The 13,233-nt window shown below is 38.4% G+C and overlaps 1 protein-coding gene across 6 annotated transcripts in view; it reads right to left on the bottom strand.

Annotated features, from left to right (window-relative positions):
- Nucleotides 1-13,233, bottom strand: part of nt5c2 (5'-nucleotidase, cytosolic II) — a 53,879-nt gene that overhangs the window by 17,508 nt on the left and 23,138 nt on the right. For all 6 annotated transcript variants that reach the window (XM_012966542.3, XM_012966541.2, XM_012966540.2 and 3 more), the window contains 4 exon segments: nucleotides 4,407-4,524; nucleotides 3,529-3,624; nucleotides 915-1,006; nucleotides 443-500 (listed from right to left, as the gene is read on the bottom strand). In XM_012966542.3, the coding sequence (XP_012821996.1) occupies nucleotides 443-500; nucleotides 915-1,006; nucleotides 3,529-3,624; nucleotides 4,407-4,524 (364 nt within the window).

The raw sequence follows: 13,233 nt of genomic DNA, 5'->3' as shown, positions 1-13,233 counted from the left end.
AATCCGGGGAGATTAGTCGCCCACGAACAGGGAGTTTTGTCGGGCGACTAATCTCCCCGTGTGCCAGAGCCCTTATAGGTAGAAATAGCACCAGGCCTGCTAAACAGCTTAGCAATAGATATGACTTGTGCTACAGCATTAAAGAAATTCAATTAAAGGGGGAAAAACAATTATGTGTATATATGTGTGTATATATATATATATATATATATATATATATATATATATATAAAAACATATAAAAAATACATAGGTGCTAAAAATATAAAAAAAATCACAGGAAATTCTGTGCATTTTCAATGCAATTATTACATATTATTTTCTTGTTTAAGTCATTTGGAAAATAAAACTGGTTTCCTATATAAGGAAGGATGAAAAGGAGGATGAAATTACACAAATGACATGGGTTAGTAAGTTATATGTAACCATCAGGCAGACCTACCTTGTGTACCTGTCACAATTTGTAAAGAAATCTACCAGGCAAGCCAGAAGGTAAGTTTCTGAAGGAAAAAGGCAAAATAATGGCATGTTATTTTATTTAAAGGACACCACATAAATACTCAGATACAGCACATACACCTTATTTGCTAAAGTATTCATTCTTGCCCAGTTCTCTCATTTTCATACAGAAAAATCCTACACTGAATTTTAGTTCTTTAATATTAATTCCAGTAACTATTTTATAAAGCACTCTTAATAGAATTCCATTAACTGTAATCCATTATTCTTCTCTAGGTTTCTAGCCATAGCACTCTGACTTCTGTACCTAATCTCTTTTGAAAGCTAGGCAATCTTTTGAATTGTTTAAACCACAATTTAAAAAAATGAGGTGCATGCATTTACTAATGACTTTAAGGGCAGTGGTACAGACAGTGATGGCAAAACAAGCAACGGACTTCAATAAGCTCAGATACCTGGCAAATTAAAGAGTGTGTTGAGGATGTAGAATCTGTCTGTGTCATCTCTCTGGATGAATTTATTTGGGTATTGCTCCCTTATTTCTGGCCTGTGGAGAGAGATAATTATGTTATTGCACAGTTAAAATAAAATATGTGGGTCTGCATACTATATGAATCCTTACTATTACCAAGAGGTTGCTTTTACTTTTTAAATTTTAAATGTTTTCTATGGTACTTTATGGTTTGTAGCCAGCCATTATAGATCAAGTAGTGTATATTAACATTTAACTTGGGGAACATCAAGGCAAATACATCAACCAGGGCCCTTGTGGCTGAAACACTCAAGGCAAAGTAAAAGTTCTACTAGCCAAACCCCAGCTGATGGCCTAGGTAAAAACAAGTGAAGGAGGTGACAGAGCAGGAGATAATGGCATCAGTATAGACTGAAAACTGCATAACCTGTTATAGCAGTAATAATAGTGTATTATTAGTATTCTGTAAACAGGAAACAGCTTTCCTCCATGCAGGAAATGGCTGCACGTAAGTGCAATTTTAGATTGCCATGATTATACAATATGCAACCTAATTATGTCACTATAAAACGCACACTCATAGTGTGAGACTCAGAGTAACAGAATGGGCCTCTCCCACTAGTCGAGCCTGTTTTAATGCATATTTCCTAATGCATATATCAAAATAACAGATTTGAACGACAAGGTAGTTAAATAATTAGTCACTGTGATTCCTTCTTTTAAAAGTCATAGCCTTCAAATAAACCACAAATCTGTTTGCCTGCTGCTTATAGAGAATGAATCAACACAGAAATGATGGACTTTGGCTGGAAGCATTAAAGCTTGCTTGCTTTCCTATCTTTGTAGTGCACATTTCATCATGCACAGACCTGTAATCAGCTATATAAAGAAACCATGCAATAGGAATACTCAGAGGTATTGTTTGCTTTTAAACTCTTTAACTGCCACTAGTAAAATCACCTTTTGTTCCGTGTTTGTAAAGTACCCATGTTTGCTAAGTACCCATTATCTAAGCTACCTTCTATATGTTTCCATGCACCATAATGCAGTGCTACTGATTCCTGTTACAAGCTGTTAATGGTTCCGTTCTTTTGGTTAAAGGAACAGTAACACCAAAAAATGAAAGAGCTTTAAAGTAATAAAAATATAATGCACTGTTGCCCTGCACTGGTAAAACTGGTGTGTTTGCTACAGTAACACTACTATAATTTATATAATGAACTGCTGTGTAGCCACGGGGGCAGCCATTCAAGTTGGAAAAAAGGAGAAAAGGCACAGGTTACATAGCAGATAACAGATAAGTTCTGTAGAATACAATAGTGTTTTATCTGTTATCTGCTATGTGCCTGTGCCTTTTCTCCTTTGAATGGCTGCCTCCATGGCTACATAGTAGCTTATTTATATAAATTATAGTAGACTTTCTGAAGTAAACACACAACGTTTACCAGTGCAGGGCAGCAGCACATTATATTTTAGCTACTTTTATACACTTTCATTTTTTGGTGTTACTGTTCCTTTAAGCCAAGCAAGCATTGTACTGTTCTTCAACTCAATTTAGGAGCACAAGACTATTGTTCTACTATGGCAGAGGTTCCCAAACTATGGGGCTGGATAACTAAGACTAGTAGGGTTCCTAGTCTGTGGGTAAAGGTGCCCATACACTAAAAGATCCACTAGTTTGGTGAGGTTGCCAAATGAGCAGATCTTTCACCGATATGCCACCTTGAGATGGATCACGTTGAGATAAGAATGGCATCAACATGCCGATGCCCTCCTCACCCCAATGGGATTTTTAAACCTGCCCGATTGACATCTGGCTGGCCCCATACACGGAGCAATAAGCTGCTGACTCAAAACGTTGGTAGCTTTTATCAGCCCATATATGGCCACCTTAAAGGAAAATGAAAGGTTTAAACTAAGTAGGCTTTATCAGAAAGGTCTATGTAAATACACCCATAAACACTCACATAAACTGTTCTGAGTCCTCTGTCAAAAGAAACACAGGATTTCTTGCCTTCTATTCTGTACTTATGAGCTTCTCTATCGGATTTTCTTTCTCAACTAAAACTCTGTTCCCCAGGCAGGCAGCTAGCTCTTCTCTCCCCCTGCCTTCTCCCTCTTCCCCCTGCCCTCCCCTTCCTGCTGTAATCTGAGGATAGCGCTACCATTCAGCTAGAGCAGGAGGAAAAGCAAGTTAAGTCAGACAAAGCTAAAATGGCAGCTGCTTTTTTAAACAAGCCCTCTATTTCCTTGTAATTGGTCCCGAAATTAACAGCTGCACATCAGGGCTGGCAGCCACCATGTTTAGCTGTGTCACATCCTGTCAGGCTCCATGGATATGACCAGAAGCATGCACACACAAAACCACAATTAGGAAGGCTTTTAGTGTACATGCTCCAGCTTGATGATTGCCACAGCTGAAAAGAGGGCGGAGCAGCAGCAAAAGTTCCACTGTGTAAAAATGAGTGTACTTCTCTTTTAAACTGATAATCTGAATATTTACAGTGTGTTCCAATTCGTGTCACAGCTGCCACAAAGAACCACTGAACATATTACAATTTTACATCTACATGGTTGAAAAGGCTTTCCGTACTTACCCTCTCATGAAGTTAAAGCCATGTGCACAAACAAGGATATTACCGTAGGCATCAACCTTTAATAGATTCCCATAGGTCGAATCAAAGACCAGGCCCCTGTGTGGAGAAATCAAAAAGCACAAATTCCTTTAACATTTTAAAATTCACCAAATCATATAATGGTGCTATATATGTAGGGTTTATTTATTAACATTAATTTATAAAGCGCAAAACATATTCTGATGGTTCATGCATGTCTGCATTTATTAGTCATTCTAAGTCAGTCAGCTGATCTGACATCCCTCAGTAATGCCAGCCAATTTTGGAAGAACAGAACCATTATGCTCCTTTGGTCCAAACTATCCAGAGGCACACAGTTAAGCTGGCCATACACGTGGCGATCTGACCGATGGTCGCACGAAACATCGTCAGATCCGCCGCACACCATTCAGGGCTGAATCGGCAGGTAAGGAGGTAGAAACAATAGGATGTCTACCTCCTTCTGCCAATTCAGCACTGAAGGGAGATTTTGGTCAGGCGCCTTCTATGGCGCCCGATCAAAATTTTCAAACTGGTCCGATCGGCGAGTCGGACGATATCAGCAGCTTCCTGCGATATCGATCGACTCGCCGACATACCATACACGCACCGAATATCGTACGAAACAAGGTTTCGTACGATATTATCGGTGCGTGTATGGCCACCTTTAGGGACTGGACAGGGTATAAAGCTGTTAAGGCTGTATAAGGTACAGTTTTTAGTGGTCGCTATGTATGTCACAGCCAAACATCATGCCATAATCTATTAAAATGAAACTGCACACCCATTATGGTAAATCTAATAGAAGTGGGGAGACAAGCTCAGGCTTTTGGGGCCAGCTTTATCAGTGTGACACTCACCTTGTAGGAAATGTGGGATCATAGACAAAATTTAGAAGCTCTTGAGGGTAACCAATGGATACAAGTCTTTCAACAGTAAGATCAAAGCCAAGGGATTCGTACTCTGGAGACTTGTACACTGAAACAGAGCATATATATAAAGTATGTTAGTGTGCTTGCCGCAGAAGGCAGGTAGGGGGAGAGTTATACGCTGAAACCGTTCAGCATTCATGTATTAACTTGCTTTAACTCACATCTGCATTATTTTCATTTGATATGCATGTTTTGTACTAAATAAAAGGAATAATAAACCCCCTACTATAAAATTTAAGGATATACAGAGGCCTTCTAAGACTATATAAAGGCTTAAGGCCTCAGGCTGAGTACTTTTAAATTGGTCATGCAACTTCAAGGTGAAGTCTCAATTATGTTTAAAGTGGACCTGTCACCCAGACATGAAAATCTGTATAATAAAAGTCCTGTTCAAATTAAACATGAAACCCAAATTCATTTTTATATTAACACATCCAAACCCATTATAAAGGCATTTAAAAATCACAGCTGTCAATCATATATTGCTTGCCTCGCCTCTATGCCTTAGGCATAGAGGCGGGGCAGACAATAACTGTAGCTTTCCATTCAGCACTTCCTAGGTGTCACTGCACATCTCACTTTCCCCTCCCTCCTCATCATCTAATCGTGTAGCCAGTGCATGGGCATGGGCATCTGGTCCCCCATTCTGGCACATAAACAAGATTTTGGCATGATACAAAGCTTGCCTTTATAACAGTGTCCACAAAATGGTGCCTGCCTGCTTGCTTTGATTGAGTAATTCCAAGACGGAAGGAAACAAGGTTTATATTGTTTATATAGAGTAAGTAAAGTTTATTTTGCTCAACTAACAATATAGAAAATAATTTGGACTTATTTCTTAGGGTGACAGGTCCGCTTTAAGTAAGGGTTATTCCCTATAACCTATATTAAGTGGTACATGTAGCATAAGTGGTATCACTAAACATCATTTATATCACTAACCAATGTTTATATGTTGAATAATGTACCCCTAGTGTAAAATATAAGGCTATTACAATGAGTACATCATTTGTCATAATATGCAAGCTTCAATAAGCCAAGTGACATCACTAAGCACCAATAAAAAAGGATTTACTCAGCACCTTTCATAAGGATACAACTTACAGGATATTCATATCCTTTGTGTATTATAAGCACATACAGTTCAATTTCAAAAAAAAAAATGTTTTATGTTTTTTTTAAGTTAATTTTTATTGTTTTTAGCATATTAGATAAACATATACAGTATTTGCATTTTACATAAGCTTGTTCATTTATCAAATGGAATAAAAGTTAGTTATTATAAACAGCATTTGTCTAGTTTTCAGATATTGTATCATTTATATATTTATATGGCCTGTTGGTCTAACTTGCAACTGGGTAGAGGGGGGGGTGGGAAAAGATTAAGGAAGGGATAAGGGAAAAGAAAACTGGTTCGGTTGAGCATACGTTTCTTTGTTATATATTAGTTAAAGAATGTGTACCAGCCCTTGCCTAAATAACCACATTTGCGTAGGTTGTTGTTAAGTAATGCTGTAAGTTTTTCCATCTCTATTGTCCACAATAGTTAATTGCGTATGTCCTGCATTGCTGGAGGCATACCTTTCCATTTATTTGCTATCAAAAATCTGGTTGTTGTATATAGATGTACGCAAAATCTATGTTCATCATATGTGGGTTGTTCTGGTTTGTGTAACAAAAGGGCTAGCGATGGGTCTGGATTTAAATTAGTGGCTAAAGTTTCACTTATAATTCGAAATATTTCTGTCCACAGTTGTTTAATCGGGGGGGCGGTCCACCACATGTGCATTTCATGCGCTACTCCTCCACATCCTTGTGGACATAGGTCCGGAACAAAAAATGTCCTCTTGCCCACTCATCTTTCAGTCTGATACTCAAACCATAAGCCTGGTTTATAGGGTAGGAGAGGGAAGCAACCACATAGCAGAGAAATGAAGAACACAATATTGTAAAAAAACACAATCCACTCTCTGCTGCAGTAGTATGCCACTCTATATAGCATATTAAAGGAACAGTAACACCAAAAAATGAAAATATATTATAAAGAAATTAAACTGTAATGTACTGCTGCCCTGCACTGGTTAGAGCTGCGTGTTTGCTTTAGAAACACTACTATAGTCTATATAAAAACCCTGCCATATAGCCATTCAAAAGAAGAAAAGGCACAGGTTATTTAGCAGCTAACAGATAAACCCTGTAGAATACAATGGTGTCTTATCTGTTATCTGCTATCTAACCTGTGCCATTTCTCCTTTTTTTCCAGCTTAAATTACTGCCCCCGTGGCTACACGCAGGGTATTTATATAAACTATAGTAGTGTTCCTGAAGCAAACACTCCGGGTTTATCAGTGCAGGGCATCAGTTAATTGTATTTTAATTACTTTAAAACACTTTAATTTTTTGGTGTTACTGTTCCTTTAAAATTTGACCTGGCATTACACTTGTCTACATTATATACAATATCCTAAACAAGCCCTTATCATCCTCAGCTAGACAATTTTGCTTTATTAACATAAATATATGATGTAATAGTCATGAGGTTAATACTTATTCTTAGAAACAACGAGAGATAAAGAACCAGAAAAAGTTTATGGTTATAGCTCAATTAGGCACTGAGTGATCGAAGCTAGGGAGTTTTGAGCTGTAGTCTCCAGTAGAAGCCAATAACATATAAATAGCAGCTTTTGAGTACAGGTATGGGATTCGTTATCCGGAAACCCGATATCCAGAAAGCTCCGAATTACGGAAACCCTGTCTCCCATAGACTCCCTTTTAATCAAATAATTCAGATTTTTAAAACTGATTTCCTTTTTCTTTGTAAAAATAAAACAGTGCTTTGTATTTGATCCCAACTAAGATATAATTAATCCCTATTGGGGACAGAACAATCTTATTGGGTTTAATTAATGTTTTATTGATTTTTTAGTAGACTTAAGGTATGAAGATCCAAATTACGGAAAGACCCCTTATTCAGAATACCCTTGGTTCCGAGCATTCTGGATAATGGGTCCTATACCTGTATATGATATAAGAGATTCACTGTTAAAGGGAAACTTCAGCTGCCAAACCAAAATTTGTTAATAAAAAAAACTCACACAACAAAAAAAAAATATTGTGCAGGGAATTGTGGAATTTGGCGGATGCAGTTCAGTTGGTCCTCATTTTTGATCATCTGTCCTTTTCCAGCTATCAACTAGGTATGACTTACCCCAGCAGCCAAAATCCTAATGCTCGCTGAAGCTAAAATTTTATTGTTAGTTTTTATTATATATAGGTATAGGATCTGTTATCCAGAATGCTTGGGACCTGGGTTTTTCCAGATAAGGGATCTTTTTGTAATCGGGATCACCAGACCTGGTAAAAAAAAACATTTACACAGTAAATAAACCCAATATTACTGTTTTTCCACTTATATGGATCCATGCTGCTTAGCTGGGGATCAAGTACAAGCTACTGTTTTATTTTTATAGGAGGAAAAAATTTTTAAAGATTAGAATTATTTTCTTAAAATGGAGTCTATGGGAGGTGGATGGTTCCTGTAATTCAGAACTTTCTGGATAACAGGTGTCCAGGTCCTACCTGTACTTTTATTCAGTCTTTTTTTTTTTCTACCAGTGTCTCATTTAAACCATTACCTTGTTGCTAGGGTAAATTGGACCCTGGCAACCAGACTGAAATTCTGAATTAGGAAGCTGCTATACCAACTACAAATTGTCTCAGAATATCATTGTCTGGATCATACCAAAATTTAATTGAAAGGTAAGCTACCCCTTTAATGACCAGCACAGCGTGAAAGATAAATGCAGTAACATACTGACATAGTCTGGAATGAAAATTCTGGTATGTTAGATGATCTGCACTGGTATACAGCAAGCCATAAACAAGTCATTCATGCTAGGTGTCAAATAATAGAGAATAAGTAAGGTGCAGAAGCCAATAATAGGTGAGTCAGGCTGCAGATAAACACAGGTATTATCTGAGGTACCTGGGAAACTTTATCTTGAAAGGGTTAGAAAGGTTCTGGAATTTATCTTGGGAGAGTAGAAAGTTCTGAGCATATCACAATGCAAGAACCACCAGCAAGTTAAATGGCACAGGACTTTCAACCACTGGATGCTTGGAAGCTTGTAATGTCAGCATATAAATGAGTAAAGCATGACTGTTACACATCGTTCAACAGCCCCTCATTAAAATCCCTTCCTTCAGCAGAATATGCACTGAGTAACACCTGGCTGTACACGGAACATTACAATTCCACGGCTTTCTCTCCAGTTGTCAGAAAATAAGAGGAAATTGCTGTAAGGAACAATATAGTTTCTATGGCTAAGGGTGTCTGCTTCTCCGAGCACTTTTTTACATTTCTTTCAGTTTTTCTCTACAGCCTTCAAAAGGGGTTTGTCCCTGAGCATATCCAGTGTTCTGTACCCCAGCAACGCGTGGCTGTGCTAAACTCCAGAGCACGGGAGCCTTAATAACCAGGTGGCTTTCCTTTTAGAAGATGCTCTGAGGTCCTAGCATGATTATGTTTAGGAGCTTACACAAAGTGTGAGTGCCTAATGCAACGTTGAAGTGGGCAGGGAAAGTCCCCCTGTATAAAACACAGGTTGTATTAAACCATAAACTTGTTATAAAAGACAAGGAAATTTTGATTGACTGGGGGGCACCCCCACTGGATCAAATTGCTAGGGTGCACTGCCCAGGAAAAAATGCACCAGCCTGGGAATAAAAGTGACGGAGTGCCACGCCATCACCCTACCTTACATTTCCCAGGCTACCCTAGCACAGACGTAGGGGCAGATTTAAGATTTGATTTGAGATTGATGTGAGTTTAGAGCATAATACATAAAAACTCACCCACGTTCTATTCATTCCTATTGGATTGAAAAGTGTATTAAAAGTGTAATGCTTTTTGGTGAACACCCCCTTTAAGGCTCAATAAAAGGAATGCTAAACCGGATATAATTACTTCACAGTATTGATCCTAAAAAGGTGATGAGCAGGGAAGAGAAAGCACTGGAAAGAAGCCGACTGTCTCAAGGGAAGAACCTGGACTAACAGAAGCAATTAGCTCCTATGACTTGAAAGGCATCCAAGAAGAAAGCCTTCTGGGCAGTGTCAGACTTCTTGGAACATACTGTAAGTTATGTCTATGGAGAGACATTCTCACTGCTTTTAATTGCAACACCAGCCACTCGTAGGGTCGGACATATTAAAGGAACAGTAACACTAAAAAATAAAAATGTTTTAAAATAATTAAAATATAATGTACTGTTGCCCTGCACTGGTAAATGTTGTGTGTTTGCTTCAGAAAGACTACTATAGTTAATAGAAATAGCTGCTGTGTAGCCATGGGGGCAGCCATTTCAATTGAAAAAAGGAGAAAAGGCACAGGTTACATAAGAAGATAACAGATAAACTGTGTAGAATACAATGGGAATCTATGCTACTTATCTGTTATCTGCTTAGTAACCTGTGCCTTTTCTCCTTTTTTCAATTTAAATGGCTGCCCCCATGGCTACACGGCAGGGTATTTATATAACTGTAGTAGTGTTTATGAAGCAAATACACAACTTTTACCAGTGCAGGGCAATAGTACATAATAAATTAATTATTTTTATACACTTTCATTTTTTGGTGTTACTGTTCCTTTAATGACAGCTGGCACACTGCACAATACACATCTAACACTACACAATACACATCTGTGGTAAGATGGTAGCCTTGCTGTTCGTAGAAATGGCAGCGAGTCCCCAAATTACAATAAGCCACACCAGGACACCATGAATAGCTTGCTAGTACTTCATTTTGGAAATCTTCCCTTTCCTTCAATAACCATCTGCCTCAAAATGCAAAAAATGAAGCAGTGGCTCACTCGCCATTAGAAGGAGTGGCAGGTTGGAGTGGCGACAGGAACCACTAAAAGCTCTCCACAAACAATATGCACTTGCCACAAATCTCACCATAACTGGCCTTCTAACCAGGCCCCATCCACATCTTAGGTGGGCACTACCAAAGTTTGGGATGCTAGAATATGCTTAATTAAACCCGAGTCTCTATAGATTCAGTAGGTCGATCATTGACCCAATATATTGGACATGTGGTGTGTAGCAGACAGCTGACAGAAAATGAAAATACTGCTGTCGGGTAATATTATGTTAGTGCTGCTCATGAAATGGAAGAAGTGTGTGTCATTTTGCTGTCTGGGCCATATAACGAGAAGTGGGCCAGGAGCCAGAAATGTTTTTTTGTTTGTAGTACAGGGTAAGGTATCAGGGTCCCTTAGTTTTTTTCTTGGAAAGAGAACTGACTGTTCAGAACATGATATATTTAGTCCATTATACAGGATCCACAGCAGAGTAAGCAGGGCCAGTCTGCAGGTCAGAAAGGGTTAGATTTGGGTTAAATGCAAAAATGTTAAAGGAACAGTAACACAAAATAATGAAATTGTTCTAAAGTAATTAAAATATAACGTAGTGCTGCCCCACAATGTTTGCTACAGGAACACTACTATAGCTTATATAAACAAAGCTGCTGTGTTGCCATGGGGGCAGTCATTGAGGCTGGAAGGAGAAAAGGCACAGGTTACATAGCAGATAACAGATTCTGTAGAATATAATAGGGGTTTTATCTTTTATCTGCTAAGTTACCTGTTTCTTTTCTCTTTTGATGGACTGTCCCCATGGCTATACAGCAGCTTTGTTTATATAAACTATAGTAGTCTTCAGAGGAAAACTCACCAGTTGCACCAGTGCAGGGCAACAGTAATTACGTTTATACACTTTCACTTTCTGGTGTTACTGTTCCTTTTAAACCCTAAAGCCTTATGCATTTTGGAAGCCTGGGCCTTAAGACAAATTCAGGCAAGATTTAGTGACTGACACTAGAAATTTTACAACTCACGCCCAACCTTGCTTGCTTATGTAGCCCTCAGGCAGAAATACAGATGGGCAGAATCAGTATAATATTCTGTGACATCAACATGGAGAAGCCCCTTTGAAGTATAGTGAAGCCACCAAACCTGCCCCAAGAGCTCTGTTTCTTGAACTGAACACATCTGACCCACATATCACTAATTAGGATTTGCTAGAATATTCTTGGCACAATAAAGAGTTAACTTACAATGTTTTCATATATCTGTCATTTAAGAGATAAGGACTCCTGACAACTCACAATTTTAACATCTGAAAAAAAACCAAGGTTCCCTTCAGTTGTGAAATATATCCTGTAGGGCTTTTTTGCCCTTTTCTGCCATTACTTGAACATTTTTGGCAAGAATTCAAGAACCACAGAGATGTATTATTTTTAGGTGGCCCAGGATCCACCGAGTCAAATTCTTCGGCTGTTGTATTAGTACAGGATGTTCTGAATGTCCAGCAAAGGAGGTAGGGATAACAGAACACTACAGAAAGAAAGAACCTTTATGAAAAGAAAGAATAAAAGGACAGCTGAGGGTGGACTGAAATTACAGACATTATGTCTGTGTATGCTTGGTACTGATATGCCATACCCCCAAGGAAAATCAATACATGTAACTGATACACAAGAATTCCAGGAACAGACAGTGAGTGTGAACTTTGAAGGTGGAAAGTTTTTCAGAATATAAAAGCCTGTAATTACCACCCTTAAAAGGTCAACAATTATAGATGTATATATCAGCAATTATGGCTGGCACTTGTACAATGTAAATGTATTATTACAAAAAAATAATATTTAATCTGATACACCTAATACTTTACTTGCAAAATATATTCATCACAGTTCATCAATAAAGACAACTGTACAGTGGATTATCATTCGAACCTGAACCTGTGCTGCACTTTTCTGCCTGTTCTGACTGGGAGCCAGAATAAGCCCTGGCATTCCGAGTACAGGTATGGGACCTGTTATCCAGAATGCTCGGGACCTGGAGTTTTTCGGATAAGGGATCTTTCCATAATTTGGATCTCCATAACTTAGGTCTGCTAAAACATTTAAATGTTGAATAAACCCAACAAGCTTGGGTTAAGGATTAATTATAACTTGGTCGGGATCAAGTACAAGGTACTGTTTTATTACTACAGAGAAAAAGGGAATTATTTTTAAAAATTAGAATTATTTGCTTATAATGGAGTCTATGGGAGAGGGCCTTTCCGTAATTCAAAACTTTCGGGATAACGGGTTTCTGGATACGGGATCCCATACCTGTACAAAGAAGCCCAAGGCCCCTCACCCTCCCAATAAATAGTGACTGGCTATGGCATCTTACAGCAGCCCCTCTGGCACTTGCCAGAATCCACAGATTGCAAGTCCAGGCCTGGTTTATTTTTACCCATCTGGTGTCTTAGTACACACCTTAAGTGCTACTTGCAGTTGGTTTATATTATATGGGAACTGAGCTTAATCAGTTTCAAGGGTTTTAACCACGAATTTATTAAAATATGCAATGGCCCCACACGAGTGTTACCCAGCCACATCCTTGCCAGTTGTGACTGTAAAGAAAGATATGTATAGTCTGAAGCTTGTTTTAAAGATTTGACTTGAGGGTAAGTACCAGGAAGGTTAGCCAGCTTCCCATAAGAACATATGGTGAGTGAAAGCTACCAAATAAGTGTATCAGTACAGCCATATGACTGCCTGGCTGGCTAGCCACCTAACACATGATGCAACTGCATCTTTTACACTTCTCTTGATTGACAGTTGTTATTAGAACCAATTAACACAACAGCATCAATACTTTATGGTTGAATCAGTGTTGCAGCCTTACTCTATATGCTGT

Source organism: Xenopus tropicalis, chromosome 7 (assembly GCF_000004195.4).
Source record: "Xenopus tropicalis strain Nigerian chromosome 7, UCB_Xtro_10.0, whole genome shotgun sequence".
Taxonomy (NCBI): domain Eukaryota; kingdom Metazoa; phylum Chordata; class Amphibia; order Anura; family Pipidae; genus Xenopus; species Xenopus tropicalis.
The sequence above is the reverse complement of the archived record's forward strand: the minus strand, read 5'-3'. Positions and strand labels throughout refer to the sequence as shown.